The sequence below is a fragment of the Stenella coeruleoalba genome, assembly GCF_951394435.1.
Source record: "Stenella coeruleoalba genome assembly, chromosome: 4".
Taxonomy (NCBI): domain Eukaryota; kingdom Metazoa; phylum Chordata; class Mammalia; order Artiodactyla; family Delphinidae; genus Stenella; species Stenella coeruleoalba.
This window is the reverse complement of record NC_137149.1, coordinates 75,190,378-75,209,163: the sequence shown is the minus strand read 5'-3', so window position 1 is coordinate 75,209,163 and position 18,786 is coordinate 75,190,378. Positions and strand designations below refer to the sequence as shown.

General features: G+C 49.7%; 1 protein-coding gene across 3 annotated transcripts in view; it reads right to left on the bottom strand.

Annotated features, from left to right (window-relative positions):
- CRACD (capping protein inhibiting regulator of actin dynamics) overlaps positions 1–18,786 on the bottom strand; it is a 271,734-nt gene that overhangs the window by 20,633 nt on the left and 232,315 nt on the right. For all 3 annotated transcript variants that reach the window (XM_079920857.1, XM_079920858.1, XM_079920856.1), the window contains 4 exons: positions 11,616–11,780; positions 8,906–8,974; positions 6,496–6,678; positions 3,098–5,840 (listed from right to left, as the gene is read on the bottom strand). In XM_079920857.1, the coding sequence (XP_079776983.1) occupies positions 3,098–5,840; positions 6,496–6,678; positions 8,906–8,974; positions 11,616–11,726 (3,106 nt within the window). In that variant the 5' untranslated portion in view covers positions 11,727–11,780. The remainder of the gene's footprint in view (positions 1–3,097; positions 5,841–6,495; positions 6,679–8,905; positions 8,975–11,615; positions 11,781–18,786) is intronic.

Below are 18,786 nucleotides of genomic sequence, written 5' to 3'. Positions count from 1 at the left end.
TGATTCACTTTGTTATAAAGCAGAAACTAGCACACCACTGTAAAGCAATTATACTCCAATAAAGATGTTAAAACAAAAAAAGAATTATGCCCAAGATATTATCCAAGAGATGGGGGAAGAATGAGCAAAACAGCCAAAAAAAAAAAAAAAAAAGTAAATAAAACAAGGTTTTGCTAAATTCTATGGACTTTTTGAATAATTTTTTTGAAGTCCTAGGGTAACAAATGGGAAGATCATTTAACCCGGGAAAGAACTCCTCATCCAGGTTTTACCACTATGAGGAACAGGCAAGTCACCTAACTTTTTGGATGTTGATGTCCTCATCTGTAAAATGGAGCCAGGACAATGCACACGTGCTGTGAGATGAAATGAGATGGTGTAAACAGAAGCCCTTTGTAAGTGATTAAGCACAAAGGATTACTGTTGTTGAAATTTTCCACAACAGTAAAATCCCTAACTTCAGTCAAGGTTTTAAAAGACAGAGAAGTTCTTTGTTAATCGCATAATCTTTTTAATGGGGGAGTTCAAAGTGTCTAATTAAAATTTTATTTTGTAAAAAAAAAAAAAAATTTTATTTTGTGACAATGCTTAAACCTATTCTCTTTCATTGTAAACTCACTGCATGAGGAGAACCACAGCCAGCCCACTCAAGTTCCCCCCTCTAGGCTCTGGGGAGACGAGCAAGTGTATCCTGGCATCTAATCACTGCTCCTGTAGGTCACTTCTTGGGAGAAAGGACCACTTAGTATCTGTCCTACCCACTGGAAGGAGGTGAGAATCTCAGCATGAGATGATATCTGGTGATATCTATAATCAAAGCATTGGAGGACAGACACTGGGGGATTATCATTGCTATTTCCATTCCCACTGGAGTGGGTTCAGTCAATGCCTTCCCAGGGCCTCGGGCCCATGTATTGGTCCTTGCTGACCTCTACCTAGGGAATGGAGACCCCTTTCTAAATCGGTGTCTCCAAAAAAGTGTGTGTGTGTGTGTGTGTGCCTTCAAGGATGTGCAAGGCAATTCACTGAGAGTGAAGAAAGAAAAGATTAAAATTTCTATTTACCTATTTTAAAATCCAGAAATAATAGAATCGAGCTTTTCTAATACTGAGTACCCAGATGCAGACACCTCACTCAGCCCATGTATCAGAAGGCCGTGTATAACCAATGGTATGTTTAAGGACTCCGGAGGCGGGGAGGGATGGAGATGGCAGAGTAGGAAGATGTAGAGCTCTCACCTCCTGCCACCAACACATGAAAAATACATCTACATGCAGAACACTTTTCATGGAATGCTAGCTGGAAACTGGCAGAAGAACTCCTATCAACCAAAGTTGCAAGAAAGATTTCCACATGACTGGGTAGGATGGACAAAAAGGCATAGGGTTGGGACCCCTGCCCCTGAGAGGGATCTGAAAGGAAGAGAAGGTCGGTATGAGTGGACCCTTGCCCTGGGGAGCCAGCAGGTTGAGCCACAGACTGGGCATCCCAATCCTAGTGTTGTACATGGAAGGAGACAAGTCCCCTTGGCTGCCGGGAGAACCTCTGGGACACACAGAAGGGCTGGAGAAGCCTAGACTCTACTCGTGAGGAGTAGAGCACTGGTTGGTCAACAATCATGGTGGAGAGAACTCTGCACTGGTGGCTGCCACCTTGCTGCACTCCCCAGTCTGAGCTGGGTGAACACCCCAGCCCCACTCACTCCACACCACCGCTTGGCGTGAGACCTGGGCCAACTGGCCCCCTGGGGGAAGACTCAGTCTAGCTACACAGAGACACACTGGGGGCCCTGGGTGTGATCCGGTGGGGTGGTGGTCACTGTCAGTGTGTGCTCAGGCGGCCCCACAGGAGCATGCCGCAGTTTGTCTCCCAGCCTAGCAAGAGCACCCCACCCACTCCACACTGCAGCTTCGCTCTGGATCTGGGGCAGACAGGTCCCGGGAGAAAACGGCCACAGAGGCAGCCCGTGTTTCTGGTGGCAGCACAGCCATCTCAATTCCTGCAGCCACAACACCCGGGTCCCCAGCCTACTCCACACCACAGCCTTGCACCAGATCGAGGATGAACACGACAGGGGAAGGGACGTAACCCTGCGCTGCGTCTGAGCAGAACCGCGGACGCCTACAAAGGAGGTGCACAGGTCCTCTGGACGTGTGGGCCTCACTTGCCTCAGCAATCCCCTCCTTTGGGGCAAGGCTTGGTTAAAAAGGACGATAGTGTCTTCCATAAGGCAAGTAACCAAACCAACATCTCTGGGAAACAGCTGTTTTCTCTGCAAAAATCACCCCAAACCTAAACAATTACCTAAATCTTCCCTAAAAAACCTGAGGGGAGAATTTCCCTGAGAAATACGAGTAACTTCCTGGGCTATGAACCACACGTGACCACCTACTCTGCAAAACAGGAAAGAAAAAGTATCAGGTGAAGGTTCTTGAGGCCCCAAAGCCAATCCAGGTGATCACCATGCTGCCCCAAACATCCAGCATGAAGAAACACTAGGGGCAGAGGCAGGGGTAACGGTCGCTCTAAAATTTCCGTATCGGAGGGCTTCTCAGTGGCAAGCTGGTGGGGTCAGGATGTATATGTGGGCATTGTGCATTAAATTGAGACAAACTTGATTATGCACACAGGCTCCTTAGGGGGGCTGTCCAAAGCCCCCTAACTTCCCACCTGGGTGCCGCTAAGTGCCCAGAGACAGAACACAGACACTGGTCTAGGAAACTCCAGTCTTTGCTGTCACTGCACAGGCCCCTCATAAAGATGAATGACATCTGCATTAACTTGGAGCACGTTTCAACTTCCACTGCCAATCGAAAGTGAAATCAGTCTCTGCCAGCACCTCCAACTTATTACTTGGGTAAGTAAGGATCATTAACGGTGTTAACTGCAGACACGCAACAGTCAGTCCACGTTTCCAAAACTGTAAAGAAAAGTAAAGAGCCTCACTATGATCCATGAGTGAGGGCCCCTGGGGAACTGGGCACCAGCCTCTAATTAAAGGAAGTGCTCCAACGCCAGCTCCGGGGGCTACTTCTGGCCCTGGGCACGGACAACAGGCTGGACAGAGGCAGAGGTTCTGCAACCTACGGTTACGCACCTTTCCTCCCCGCCTCGGGTGTCGCGGAAGGCTTTTCCTGCCGGGCGGCAGACGGCGCCGGGGAAGCTGGCTTCCTCTCTGTTTCCACCTCTTCCTCCTCATCCCGCTTCTGGTCCTTCCTCTCCTCAGTCGGCGGGGGTGAGGGCGTCCGGGGGCCCCCGTTGTCCCGGCCCTCCTTGCATGGCTCGCCGGGCTCCGGGTCAGGCTTCCCCGCCCGGCGAGCCAACAGCTCCACCAAGTAGGGCCTGCTCAGCTTGGAGATCGGGGAGGACGGCGGAGTCTGGCCCGCGGGCTTGGGAGCCAGGGCTGGCTTCTGGGCCAAGGGCGTTCTGTTTGCTGCCCTGTCCTGCTCTGGAGCCGGGGGCCCAGGCTGGGCTGCAAGAGGAGAGTGGCTGGGAGGGCTTTCAGCAGAGTCCTTCCAGGGGGCCGGGGCTTGCTTCCTCTCGGTGGGGAGAGACGGGCCATGCTTGAGGGCCGCAGCCTCTGTCTCTCTCTCTCCAGCTGTGCTCCCCGGAGCTGACGGCACCCCATTGATACTGTCCCCCGTGCTGCTGTGCCTTTTCTTCTTCTTTTGTTCTGTTTGTTGGTCACAGTGGAAGCGCAAGGAGTAGTTGGTCCTTCTCAATTTTATTCCAAAAGGGGAAGCTTTATCCTCCCCACCTGGCATCACGGGCTCCGGCTTTCCTGCTCCACCTGTGGTCTCGCTGTCCGAAGTGACCACGGGTTCTGCTTGGGCCACTGCTTTCTGTGGAGGGTAAGGAAGGCTTGGAACAAGGAAAGATGGAAGGTCTTTGGCAAATTTGCACCCCTCCGTGGTGTCCGTTGGCTCCTGGTGTGCCCCCGGTTTCTCTGCACTCTTCACGGGCTCTTTAGTATCAGCAGCAGGGAGCTGGGGCCGGGCCTCTTCGCTGGGACCCGGCTGGGATCTTTTTCTAACGCTTTCCGCTTCCGTGTTCTGTTTGGAGATCTCCCCGCCCCCATCAGAGAATTTCTGCCAGGCAGGCTTAATGGAGAACTTTGCATTTACCGGCGGGGTCCTCCGGAGGTTCCCGCGGGAATCACATCGGCCCCTAGGCGTGTGTTCATCACCCGGCCGAGACTGGTCTCTCTCACCGCGCTGGTCACTCTCTGCGTTCCTCAGGATTCTGGACCGAATGGAAGCCCATTCAGCGAGCGCGGCCGCGCTGCTCGGAGACTCCTGGGAGGGCCTGGTCTTCCCACTGCCTGCCCGGGGGTCGCCTGGGGCTCGGGGTGGGTTCTCCAGGGCGGGGACATCCACGTGCTTCTTTTCTTCTGACAAGCCCAGGAGGGACTTGCACGCCGTGTCCTTGATCTGGCTCAGGTTGACGGCCGGGCCGCAGAGCTGGGCTCCCGTGACCAGAATGGCCGTGTGTGGGATGCTCAGGGACGAGGGCAGGGCGTGGGAGGCCGGGCTGGCTTTGGGGGCCTTTGGCTCTTGGGGACCAGAGGCGAGCCCCTCATCTTTCATGGGCTTCACGGGGCTCAGATTGACTTTGGGGAAGAGAATTTGTTTCCCTCCGGATGACACCTGGAAAGTGTAGGGTCTGGGCATGGTCTGCCTCTCATCTACCTCCCGCCATCTGAGCTCCTCCACCCTTCTGTCTGTTTCTGGAGCGGCAGCTTCTTTCTTCTCTCCTGGAGCCAACGCCTCTTCCACCTGGGCCTCTTGTTTCTGGGGCAGCTCTGTGTTGGTTTCTTCCCTCTTTTCCCGCCATCCACAAGGTTGATCCCCGGGAACATCCCCCTGCTTTCCGGCCTGCTCGCCTGATGGCTCGGTGGCCTCTGGGCTCTGCTTCACCCAAACACTCGGCTCCTCAGAGTTTTCTCTTGGCTTCTCGGGTGTCAGATGTTCTTGTTCTGCTTTCTCTGCAGTGTCGCTCTGAAGTGGGCTCCTCAAGCCCCGTTTGTGGTCCAGCAGCGGCTGATTCTCCTCTTCCACTCTCGGTGCTTCCTGAAGCGTCTCTTCCGCTTCCTGCCTCCTCTTCGCCTCCGCGTCCTCCTGCCGTCTCTGCGCCTCCAGCTCTTCCTGCCTTCTGAGCTCCTGCAACCGTTTTTCCTCCGCCGCCTCCTCCTCCCGCCGCCTCTGCGCCTCCAGCTCCTGCCGCCTCTCCTCCTCTTCCTGCCGCTGCTTTTCGGCCGCCCGCCGCCCCTGCTCCTCCAGCCTTCTGAGTTCCTCCAGTGCTCTCTCCTCCTCTTCCCGCCGCAGCTTCTCGGCCTCCTGCCGGCTCCGCGCCTCCAGCTCCTCCTGCTGCGCGCGTCTCTCCAGGCGCCGCGCCTCTTCCTGCAGGCGACCCGGCTCCTCGGCTCCCAGGCGCCCTTCTTCGTCTTGCTCCCTCCGAGCTGCGCCTGGGCAGCCCGGCTCTTCCGGACTCTGCGCCTCCTCTTCACGCTGCCTCTTTGCTGCCTCTAGCTGGACTCCTTCCTCCTCTTCCTCCCCTTCTTCCTCCAAGAGCTCCTCCTGCCTTCTTTTCTCCTCCCAAAGCCTCCTCTCCAGGGCCTGGAGCCTCTGCTCTTCCAGCCGTCGCCTCTCTGCCGCTTCGGCCTTTTGCCGTTTGCACTTGGCCTCAAGTTCTTGCCAGTATTCTTCTTGGCGTCGCTTCTCTTCCTCCGAGTCCAGCGCCTCTGGCTCCTCTTCATGCCAGATTGGCTTGTCTTCTCCAGGGTGCCCATTCTGGTCTAGGGACAGCTGATGCGGGAAGCCACCTTGCTCGTTCTGTCGATCCTAACATTGGTAAGGGAAACAGAATTAGCTTTCCTTGTGCACAGGCTACCATTACAATCCTACTCACAATGTGGGTGGCCCTCCTAATCTCAAAAGTAGGGGCAATGTTCCCCTCTCTACGCAGAGACAGGTAACCTTGGGTATCCCTCACACCAAGAGTAAACTGGGGGTGGGGAAAAGAATTTCATCTTTGTGTTTCCTCTCTACATGTCATCCTCAAATTCTTTTTTTTTTAATACACATGAATAATCATAGGAAAACTGGTAGTCCAGAATTAGAAAGGGGAGGAAAAATGCAATTTGTGCTTCATCAACGTCCCCTGAAACTTGTGACTGAGAAGTCTCCTCTAATCAAACTGAAGAAGCTTTGGCTAAGCCGTGGCACAGGAAAGTGGGCCACCCGTCTGTTGCAAAGCACACAGTGTCCGGAGCCCCTCCGCAGGCAGCCTCTCTCTCTCTGAGGTCCACCAGCCACCGGCGGGCAACACGTCAGAAAGGGTGGTGGAAAGGAAATGGGCCCCTTCACCCTTGTGCCTGAGACACAGCCATCCCCGACGGGGACAGACCGAGTTCCTTCCATAGGCCCCTCAACAGCACCATCCTGCTAGGCCACATTAATGCCCAACCAGCAAGGGTGTCTACCGGGCCATACGTACCCCGACAAGTCGCCTGTGCTTCCTTGACACCCTCTGGTTTTTTGGCTTAATGGACAGTTTGTGCTTGGCGGCACTGTTGTCCAGGCGGGCTATGGCCAGGGGGATGGCATCTAGGTTGACACTTTCGATGGTGCCGGCAGAGGAGAAGTGCCTTTTTGGCCGAGACGTTTTAACTGGAGCAGCCTACGGTGGAGATTGAAATGTGAAGTCAGTCCGGATCAGAGAACAACCTGCAAGGAATCCCGGCATGGCGGCACTGGTTGGAGCTCGCACCTTGCCCAACCTGGCCCAGGAGATGCTGGCATGCGGGCGGGGCTCGTGGGCACAGTGAAGTGAACACTGCTTTTAGAATCAAAAGATGTTGAGTATTTGTTTTGCCAGTGATAATCTGTTATTAACTTGTAAAGGTCATTTAATCTTTCAGGGACTAATTTTCCTACTCTGAATGGTACGGGGGTTAGATTAGATCAGGGGTCAGTAAGACACAGGCGAGGTGGGCCAGTCCTGCCTGAAGACTGTTTGGCTGAATAACGTTTTCCTGGTACACAGCCACACCATTGCCCTTGGCTGCCTTTGCGCTGAAAGGAAGAGCAGAACAAAGCAGAGTCTGGTAGTTGCAACTTATGGCCACGAGGCCTAAAATAAGTAGTAGTTTGCTAAGCGCTGGACTAGCTCATCTCTGTGCTAAGAACTCTGTAATTCTAAGAGCCTTCCGCTGCCACAGACATGGTGTGTACATACCTCAGCTCCTACGTTAGCCTCCTCAAACAGGGAATGTGTCTTTCTGGCCTTTGTATCAATCCTCTTTATGCCCAAGTAGCAAATCTCATTTGGTAAGTGCTCAATAAATATTTGCTAAAAGAATGAAGGAACAATAAAGTATAATAACCTCTCTGCCTAGGGCATAAATTTTCTAATCAGCAAAAATGTTTTAGCACGATCATGCCAAAGTCACCGAGCACTGGTGCACTGGAAGTGAAAAGGAGGAGGCCTGGGTGAGAAGGTGAAGGGCAGAAATGTGCTACACACAGGGGAAAGGCAATTCTGCAGAGGATGAGCCACAGAACTGCTTGCGGCTCTGTCATACAGGTGTGGTCACTTACAAAGCGCAACCTCAGACCAACCGTATACATTTAGTTAGGTCAGAGAGACCCAGGCTCACAGTCCACGCTGAATCAGATGGTAAGGAGCCACGCCTGTAACTTCAGAGTATTCACAGGCAAGCAGCGAGGCAAGGGCTCCTGGCCACAGCACGCCACCGCGCAGCAGAGGGCGCTCACGGCCCTAACTGCCTTCTCCAGCAGCTGAGCTACAGGCTCAGCATCAGCGGAGGCCAGGGTTCCCCTGTTTTGACTGTGTCCGTGCACAGTAAGGGCAGAGTCAATGGGGTTGAGCTGGTGGCTTTGCTTTTTGCAATTATCTTCCATATTTATGCACAAAGATAAAGGAGCCAGCTAGCTCCAAGAGCAAAACGAACGCTCAGTAAATACTAATTTATGACAAGAAGCATGGAAGTAAGGAAAAATAATCCCAGCCTTTGGTCTCCTAAGCTTTTATTTATTTATGGTTATCTTTATAATAGGTGTCAAATTCTAAACTACTGTTGAAGAGAGATGAATTAAACATTTATTTCCATCCCCTAATGGATGTGTGAGTAAGAGGAGTTAAAGCCAAATGTGATAGACTGAAGGTGCAGATAAAGCATTTCAAGCTGAGATTTAATGCCATGTTTCGTCTCTAGTTATTCAAGCTGGGCCTCTTCATCTGGGTGGTGGAACTGTCTTGAGTCATCCCCTTCAGAAGACTCAGGGACATGCCCTGTTCTCACCGTACTGTCTGCCAGACCCCGGGAAGACCCCTGGACCCCTGTGCAGGTGAAAGGTCCTCATGCGAGCGGACTGGCCTCTGTAGAAGTGGCGCACGTGATCTCCACAGGGCTCCCTAGGCTCCTGCAGGTAACGTCCCAGGTTTCAGTGGAATGTGTGTAAGTTAAAATCCAAAAATACACACAAGTAGAGAAATGCTAAGGTCTTTTGGGGGGCATCTCTAAATAGAAGGAGACTTTTCCTTACACACTCTTTACGTTCAGGTGTTTTTGAATGTTTTTTTCAATGGCTTACCGGTGTCTTAAAATACATGAACCACTTAGGAAAACTACCAACACCTGAGACCCCAAACACAGGCGTGGCGGGAGTGTGGCTCTTTTTCAGAGCAGGGTTCAGTTCCAGCAGTTACATCACCATAGAAACAGATGCTCCAACATCTACCACTGGTTGCATTTTGAAGGAATTTAAAGTAATGGACAAAGGTAGCATTTATGAATGGGAAAATGAGGCAGCAGATCGCCCAACAAAAGGAAGAATGGAAGTTAAAGTAAGGAAGCTGCATACACAAGTTCAAATCATACTACCTTCTCTTCCATCTCACTTCCGGCTCCAGGCAGATTCAGAGGACCCGGAGAACTTGGCGTCTCACTGGACTGGAACAGTAGAGAGAGTGCTCAAGTCAAACGCCAGCACAGGAAGTCCTGGGCAGACAACCAGACAGTGTCTGTGCAGGCAAGGGCCACCCCCTCCTCCACGCAGGGGCGCAGCTGGCTGCAGAGAGCCGGCAGGTTCACGGCGGGGACTCTGCTAATGTCCGGACTCCACCAGGGCTCCCGGGGCACGGTGTGTGCTCCCCTCTCCCCCGAGTTCAACACATCTCCCATCTGCGCGGTCTCCAACCTCCGTCCTTGATGTGTTTCCCCACTGATGAGAGAATCTCAGGTGCTGCCCTGCTGCCACCCTACCTGGGAAGCAGGGCCCCAACTTCAGAGCTCTCGGCTTTGCTGGCTGCCTTCCACCCCATGAAAAGGAAAGAAGGGCCCTTCCAGGGGCACACAGGGGCTGGGCTGAGGAAGTGGATGACCAGAGGAGGCAAGAAAACTTGGAAGGAAGGGAGGAAGGGAGGGAGGAAGGAAGGAGAAGAAAAAGGCTGATGATTCACCTCCCAGTCGCCCTGCCTGCCCTGGGTACATGCACATCACGTCATCTGCACCAGCTATACCTTCCGTCTTGTATCGCCCATATTTACAAAAGGGTCTCATTGGGGGCTTCCCTGGTGGCGCAGTGGTTGGGAGTCCGCCTGCCGATGCGGGGGACGCGGGTTCATGCCCCGGTCCGGGAGGATCCCACGTGCCGCAGAGTGGCTGGGCCCGTGAGCCATGGCCGCTGAGCCTGCGCGTCCGGAGCCTGTGCTCCGCAGCGGGAGAGGCCACAACAGTAAGAGGCCCGCGTACCGCAAAAAAAAAAAAAAAAAGGGTCTCATTGTCTCTTACAGAGCCATAACATCAGCTTGCCCTACCTCAGTCCCTTTTCTGTACCACACTTAGAAACACCTTTAGAAAACACAAGTCAGATTATCACTGCCCTGCTTACAACTACTCAGAGGTTTCCTATTACTTTTTGAACAAAATTCACCCCTTCTCCTGTGGTCTACATGATCCAGCCTCTATACTGTGCTCTACCTACCCTTTGCCCTCGTCCCCACTGGCCTGCTTTCTGTTCCTCCTTCAGGACAAGCTCAGTCCCACCTCTGGGCCTCTGTACTTGCTCCCCCTTCTTCCTAAAACACCCTTTACCCCTCCGGTTCTGCTCACGGCTATTCTGACCTCCTTATCTAAAGAAGCAGCCTCTCTCCAACCATATTACTCACTTTTCCATCACCCTGTTTTATTTTCTGTGCAGCATTTTTATTAATCCGAAATTATGATGTGTATCTATTTGTTGACTTGTTTGTCGTCTGACTCTCCTCTCATTAGAATGTAAACGACACGGAAGCAGCCCCTTGTCTAATCTGACCCATCTCTGCGATGCCCACAGCTGGGGGAGCACCTGCTGAACGAATGACCCTCCTTCTCCCCCAGGCCACAGTGCCCTGCACTTATTAGATCTTCAGTAACAGGGAAGACATTTGCTTTGGTCCATAGGAAATCCCTGAATCAAGGCTGATGACCCACGCTGCTGCCCAGCACTCAGGAGGCTGGAGAGAGCACTGTTGGACCAGTGGGAGAGATGGGCCCCACGCCTGCTTCACCACCACCCACAACTGTGGGCGCCAGGAGTCATCAGGGCCAGGGCCAGGGCCAGGGCCAGGCAGAACTGGGCAACAGAGGAGACTGTCCACCTTTTCTTTCCTTCCTTTGCTCTACATGTCACTTATCTTTTGTTCTACTCTGATGACATGTTAGCTGATAACAAGCACAACTTCTTCCAGGGGCATCTTAATAACACCCAATGTCACTTCAGGCACCATGGTAGGCACAGCACAGAGAATACTTTCTTTTAAGCATGGGAAGACTCGGAGCCTCAGCTAGAGAATAGTTTATCTAGCTACTGGTAGGACTTTTCTTCCTTTTCCCGTAAGAGGCCTGAGGGTGTCCCTTCTGCTGCTAGAGGGACTCTCATTTCAGGATATGCTCAGAGTGTTTCTTTCAAAGCGTCAAGAGACCAAATTTAGATAGGACAGTGCTGGACCAGTGTGACTTTCTTTCCACACTAAGTAGACTTCAAGCGGGTCTGTTTGATATGTTCTGTCTTATTGAGCACCTACTTCTTTCCTCATTTCCCTTTAAATTAGTCCAATTTGACAAGTAATCATTCAGTGCAAGTAAGCAGTAACGATGTCCTGGGGAGACAGAGACACGTAAGATCCAGTCTGTCCTCAAGGAACTCAACGTTTAGAGATGCAGAGAAAACAGATGCAGACGGAGTACAGATGTGTAAGAAGCACTAAGGATGACAGTGAAGGCACAGAGGAGATAGTGCAGCTTGGAGGTGAAGCCAGGCAAGGCTCCCAGAAGAGGTGGGTCAGCCCGGGTCTCCGGGAGTAAGTGGAAGACACTGGGAAGAGCTGGGGCAAGGGGCACGTCTCCCCTGCCTCCCCCTCTTCCAAGCTGGCCCCCCTGCAGATCAATGCACTGGCCCGGGAAGTGCCCTCCAGCCCTGGGCTACTCATCAGGAAAGCTTCTCCCACCTATTCCCTACATTGCAGAGCCCAGGGTTACTGATGCCCCTGTCCACTGCCCAGCACCCTCCTGGGCTTCTTAGCAATCAAGTCATTCCCTGGAGGAGCCTTACTTTGTTCTCGGTGTCTGAGAGGATGACGTCCTGCTGAGTCACAATTTCCATGGGACTGGTCAGGACCGGATCCTCCTCCAAGCGAGCCTCGCCACTGTCTGCCTTCTTCATGGGAATGGCATTGGGTGGTGGCTGCCCAAACTTGATGTTCTTACCCAACTGTCGCTGGAGAGAAACAAAAGAAAGACATTCTGAAGCAGTGAAACGGTTCACAATAACCACAGCCAGATTCCCCATAGCTAGCAGGCACTGAGGCATATTCTGTACACGACTAGTTTCCAGACTAGACACCATGCCAGTAAACCCTGATGCAGTCCTGTAATAACTGAATCTGTTTCCTGGTATTTCTTTCCCACCTTCGAGCCGTGAGCTTTTTCATCCAGCCACCTCTTTCATGGAGATGCCAACATTTCCAGGGGGGTAGAGAGACCATATTTCTGATCCAAAAGTTGGGCATGACAAAAATGTTTTGATTAACCTATAAGTTTATTTATATAAAAGTCTTTTAAAGGTACAAAAAATGGATAGAAAATAGTTTCATGAAATGCAAAAACCACTGGGGGAAATCAAGACCCTTGTGGTTGCACAAAGAAGGGAACCCTTCAGCCCTTTTGGACATACTCCCCTTGAATATTTAGGTTTCATCTACCTTCCTCACCAGCCCCTAGCTTGAACATCCTGTTTGGGTTACAGTGGGTACCACTGCCAAATGGAAGAAGACCCCAGGGCCCACAAGTCTTTCCATGATTGATGCTGAGTTCACGGAAAAGATGGAAGCAATCTTGTCCTGCCAATAGGACGGCCTCTTCGCCTTGCTGCAGCTACCCACTGTGCCCTACCGGCCAGAAGGAACCAAGTGGGTAAGGGACAGAGAAGGAGGCCAGAGGAAGGGCCAAAGAGGGACTGATCACTGGTGGGAGGGAGCTGAATGGATGGGGAGAAGGAGGGAAAAACAGGGGACAGAAATTAGGAAGATAAATAGTATTCAGAATTAGAGAAAAGCCAGATTAAAAAAAGGAATTTTATTCCCTGAAGAAAAATATATAAACATAATAGTTTTTAATAAGAGACACAATATTTAATGGGCTAGATATATTAGATATAAAATATTTAATGGGTAGAGAAAGTGAATGACACTCAGGAAGGAAAAGAGGTAAGCCGTGGTCATCCGAAAGACTACTGTACTGAATCGAACATATTGTACAAACTACTGCCTTTATCTACATCAGGGATTCTCAAGCTCAGCGCTACTGACATTTGAGGCCAGATAATTCTTTGTTGTGGGAGCTGTCCTGTGCACTGTAGGACGTTTAGCATCACCCCAGGACAGCAGATGCTAGTAGCAACCCCTCTTCAACCTGTTTAGACAACCAAAAATGCCTCCAGGCTTTGTCCAATGTCCCCTGGGGGCTAAAGTCGCCTCCGGCTGAGAATTACTGCTCTAGATCTAGGTACTTGGGTTTCACAGTCTTTTTATGCTTCAAGGGGAAAAAAAAATAGAGACTACATTATCGGATATTTATCTCTAATGTGGCCAATAATTTAATCCCACAAAGCTGCAAAAAGCCCTAGCAATCACATTATCCAAACCCCTCACTTTACAAAAAAAGTCAGAAGTCCAGTGGGGAGAGGTGACTGGCTCAAGTTTATGGAAAGAATGAGTGGCCCCAAAGGGATTTGAATCCATGTCTTCTAAACCACATTCAGTGTTATTTTCATTGCACTCCACTGGTTCTCATAAATTTAACATCACACGTCCTTCTTCTTTCAGGGGCAGAAAGACAGAGAGGATGCCGCATTTTTTACTACCTCACTGAAGTTCCCCAGCAGAGGGCTCTCTCGAGGGAAATATTCCCCTTCTCTCTCTGAACTCCAGGATATCAAATCCACCCACCTTCACTCAGCTCCCCCTCGGCCTTGCATGGTGGATGGTGAGATTTGCAGAGACATGAAAGAGATGAGCCCCAGGCCCCCCTCCCCACGTCCCGGGGGGCACGCACCCCAGCATGCCAAGTCAGGAGCACAGAGAGACAAGGACTCGTATTTGATCTGCTGGTATCTCAGCCTGAGCCTGGCTCCCCTGGCACCCCAGGGAGGGAGCACACATCAAAAGCCCGAGTTCAGCCAGTGAAGTACAGCTCGAGCAGCCTAAAAGGGTTTCGGGGAGGAGAAGGCTGAAAAATTGTATCTTCTAAAAACAAGTTTAGCAGGAAGCGGCAGTTAGTATCTACTCTAAGCAGATCAATAAGCAGGCACAGTTAGAACAGCCGATGGCGTCAGACGAGAGGACACGGTGTAACAAAGCCACAGGCCCGTCTCACTTGCTACCCTGTGGGAGAGGGACACGGATGTGGGCAGAAGTGGCCGGAGGAGTTCCAGCATCCTAGTGACAGCCTGAGCAGGGATTCATTCTGGGACTCCCAGCCCAGCCTTGGGTTGACCAGTTATCCCTTCTCTAGGAGTGCTGGCCAAGAGCTGGAAACTTCCCAATCACCTTAGATGGAGACCCCCTGCTGTCAGGGTGTACCAATGCATCTACCAATGCTCTTGAATGTCTAAGATGAGGGTATGTTCAGAAAAGAGTAGGCTTAATACCCTAAATGCCCTTTAGTTAGGATTTCTGCCACCATCACAGAAAAGAATGAATATGCTGATATTATTCTTCATTAGGGCACTTTTTAGAACACTGACGTTGGTCCACCGTGATGCTTAGGATAAAAAAAAAAAAAGAAAGAAAGAAAGAATATGGCCAAATGTAATCCTAGTCTGGATTGAAATAAACTCCAAAGATGGGATGGGTATCATGGCTGCCAATGGAAAATGAAAGAGAAAATGGGAAAAAATAGTAGATGCAATAGGAACAGGTGAAATAAGGTACATGGGACAAAGCTGGGAAATGGAGAGAGTGATATTAAGAAATGAAGTAGAGAGTTAAAGAAAGAGGCAACTTGAGGGGAGGGTGCAGGGGGCAGAGAAGAGGCACAGGGAGAAGCTGCAGCCTTGGTGGCAGGGACAACAGCTGAAGGGAGCGGGGTCGGGGTGGGGAAGGTGGGTGGGAAAGAAGGAAGAGGAAGCGGGAGGGAGGGAGGGAGGGAGAATGTGTGTGTATACCAGAGGGTTGATTTATGTCACAGAAATGGGCATCCTGGCAAAAGAAACACAATGCTGTTGCCTTTGAGAATAACGATGAGCATCTCCATAAAACAGCTGGATTTAAAATCCCTCTAGAGAAAACAAGTTCGGGCTGCTGGCTAGGGAGCTTGAGAGGAGGGCGTGGGATGGAGGAGGGGAGGACCCAAGTCATGAAAGAAATAGGGCTTCCCTGGTGGCGCAGTGGTTGAGAGTCCGCCTGCCGATGCAGGGGACACGGGTTCATGCCCCGGTCCGGGAAGATCCCACATGCCACGGAGCGGCTAGGCCCGTGAGCCATGGCCGCTGAGCCTGCGCGTCCGGAGCCTGTGTTCCGCAACGGGAGAGGCCACAACAGTGAGGGGCCCGCGTACCGCAAAAAAAAAAAAAAAAGAAAGAAATGACGGCCATCGTCTAGGGAGAGGGCTGCAGCCTCTCTGTGCAGACAAAGGGCTGTCTTCACAGACACACCCTGCAGTGGTTGGGAACGAGACAGTGGAACAGGCCAGGCCAGGGCTGAAGGTCCAAGGCCATGGTGAATGAGCCTTGGGCTCTCGAGGCCAAGGCTCTTGCACCTGCCCTGTGGGGTTCCTACTCCAAATGCTTCCTTCAGCTGACTCGAAGGAGACTGGGCTGTTGGACACTTTGTGTGATTTACTGACAACTAAAAGGTGACTGCTGAAACCTATCTGGCAATCTCAGGTGTCGAGTGAATTGAATATGGGGATAAATGTGGCTTTTTGGTGACTTTTATTCTGCCCACCATTCAGGCATTGTCATGGGAAGAACTGTGATATAAGCAATCACTGAAAACCAGTCTGTTGAGATGAGCTTGCCCTTAAGTTTTCAGGAAAATAAACTATTACCACTCCCTCCATATATAGATATATATTTTTTACATACTCATGGATTCTTTATATGTACTGAGATAATAGCCAGAGGGGAGAGTGGAACCGCTGTGCCTAAACTGAGTCCATGTTACTTGTGGCTATGAATGGAGTTACTGTTAGACTGGAATGTGAGCTAAAAGGGGTGATATTTTATTCACTCAAATGGGGCCATTTTGTTGTAATATGGAATGTTGGAGAATGATGTTATAGGAATGCACATCCATATTTATGAGGCTTTTCTCCTATGGTGTGGAAATTCCAAGCCCATCATATTCTGCAGCTCTCACACTGCCAGTTTAGATTTCCCCAGACTTTTCACAGCCATCCTTCAGACCACGTCTGTAAGAACAAGGCAGAAGAAGAATAAAGTTGCTGTCCTCTTGAGCGAACTACGTACACTCCCATAGTTAAAATGAATTTAAAAGAACAAGCAAAATCAAAAGCACACAGATTTAAAGACGTTCGCTCTGTGCAGAAGTGGCTAAGAGCAGCTATTTATTCTTTGTGTCCTCGACAGCTGCATGAGGTGCCCAAATCCTCAAAGGTAAGACACTTTGGCATTTTTTAAAGTGAAATCCAGCTCAGTAGGAGACAGCAGCTACTGAATATGGAGGTTTTCCCTCCTGAGCTAAACAGTCTGTGGACTAATAGACTAAGCATTTTCTGACAAAGATTTGGTATAATTCTAAAAAATCACTTGCAGGCTTAGACTGTGATGTTCCTGAGTCTTATCATCGATAGGTGCATACACACTTCACAGCCTGGTTTGATCTGAAATAAACAGCCACCTCCCTATCTGTGCTCTGGGCAGCTGGAGGGAACATCAAGGTCACTGTGGTCCAAAGGCAGTGAAGTGCAAAGCTTACAAAGCCACTCTGTGCTACAGCAGGTGAACAGTGATTTTGTATAAATGGCAGATTTTAATAACTGGAGGGGCCCTTCAGATCATCCTTCACCTGCATCCTCCTATTTTTCAGATAGGGCACATGAAGGTCAGAGAGGTTAAAGGACCTGCTCCAAGGCTGCACAGCTAGGTGGCGGCAGAGGCCTGCCGGGGGCTTTTTATTTCACCCACTGGCCATAGAACAACCGGCTGTTATGGATAGGGTCCTCAAAAAGGGCAGCACTGTTGTTTCTGTCCCTGTAACTGTCCTATATATTAAAATCTGTTCTCACTCTGCACATGAATTATTTTTATACTCAGGGGAAAAAAGTAATTTTTCTTTTAAAGGTTCAGTTGCTTGCCACAGAAATTTTGGCAGGTGGTAGATTCACTTTGTTCAGAAAAGATGTTCAGAAAAGATGAGTAGGCTTATTTACGCTGTATTCAGTCATTCTGTACTCAGCATCAGCAGACAGATACTAACCATCACGGGTGCAACACAGGACAGTTCTGGCTGAGATGACTACGTGTGGACACTAGGGGGCAACCTTTCCAAGTGCAGTCATTACAGGCGTGGCTCCGGTTTCCAAGGACTAGGAAGTTTCTTAAGCCAGAGAAAAATGGCATTTTTTTTTTTTTAAATGACATTCCAGTAGAAATCTCATTTCAAAAGAATGTCTTAATAATGGTGGCAAATCAGCTTGTTAGGACATTTACTGTCAAATAGGTGTTAGCCATTAGTTCTCTCTTTTTAAAATAAACATACACACATACACAAAGACAATTTCAGACATAAAAAACATACATGCCTCTGACATAACTAAACACCCTCATTCCATGCTGGAGTCTACGAGGGGGCGGTCTTTTATGCTGCTGACTAAGCATCAATACCAGCATAACGTTTTTATGGAAAAATGCAAAGCATTCATGCAAGTTAATAAAGTTAACTACTATTTCTACAACTTACCAGGAACATACTGCTTAGTCGACTGAAAAATAAAGCACAGTCTTTTGGGGGTGATACAGTTATATCTTATGTCACTCCAAAAATCACATTTGCTATGATAATGGTCCCCATTTCCCTCTTCGAAGAGCAAAAGTCTCTTATTTTATCGTTTAAAAACATAACTTTAGAGCTGTAAGGAAGCTCGTGAATCCATGCAGCAGAAGCAAAATTAGGCAGACCTTGTATGAGTAGATGATGTCCAAAGGAGAGCACTCCAATTAGACAGCTATTCTGCTTCACTCACATTTCTTCTCCTGTTTTATCAGAATTGTTGCTTCAGGGAAGTTAGTTGTTTTACATTTTATTAGTTATGAGATCAGATTCTTTACACTTATGGCTTACATCATTAAGACAACCAACTGGCATTCACATATTTCTATTGAGTTTCTGTATATTCAATACTGAGGAATTATCTATTTTTTACAACTCCAAATCCACTTCTTGGAGTGGCAGTGGCAGGTGGTGTGACATTACAAAGCTGATACCATTTAAGACGACAGACTATTATCTAATTTTTAAAGAACTCCTTGAAAGCCCTTGTAAAATACAGTTGTTTTGTAGACTGAAATCTGTAAGTCATTCCCCTTAGAAAGGGAGTATTATGAGGGTTCATTACTTCGTAGCAATAATATTCCAGGAAATAAAAGACTTCAAGAAGGAAAGGTAAGGAGGAAGGGGATCGAGGTTTTCTGTGGCCGTCACACCCTTCCCCCTTCTCCAGCTTATGAAAAGACACAGCTGACTTTTTCTTCTGAGTCTATAAAACGTGTGGGAGTACAACCAGCAAGAACCAGAACGGGGGAGCTAGTTAGGAAAGCTGAAACTTGAAGTGCCTAGTTTAGTTCTGAGGGCAGGACTATGGCCTTGGGCAGGGGTGTGGTAGGTACAAAGATCTAGGCAAGTTTGGGTGTGGTTTCAGGGTGTTGGCTATTTCCCACCTCACCATATGCTATATTCAGCTGAGTGTGTGTGGAATATGTAACCAAACAGAGATCACAAAATACATAGCTAATAACCAGTAGAAACAAGAATATTTCAAGAAAATAGAAAAATTTGAGTGTCAGTAGCTATTCAAGCCAGCTGTCCCCTTTATTTTTTCTGTTTTTGCTGGTTCATTCACTCATTCATTTATTGGTTCATTCGTTGTTGTAGACTTAGATGGAAACCAGCAGACCAGAGCCCCCTGTTCATCGTCTGCGTTGCCTCCAAGCACCCCCAGCTCAGAGAAGTGCTCGCTTAGGCACTTCTGTCGGGTGAGTGAAT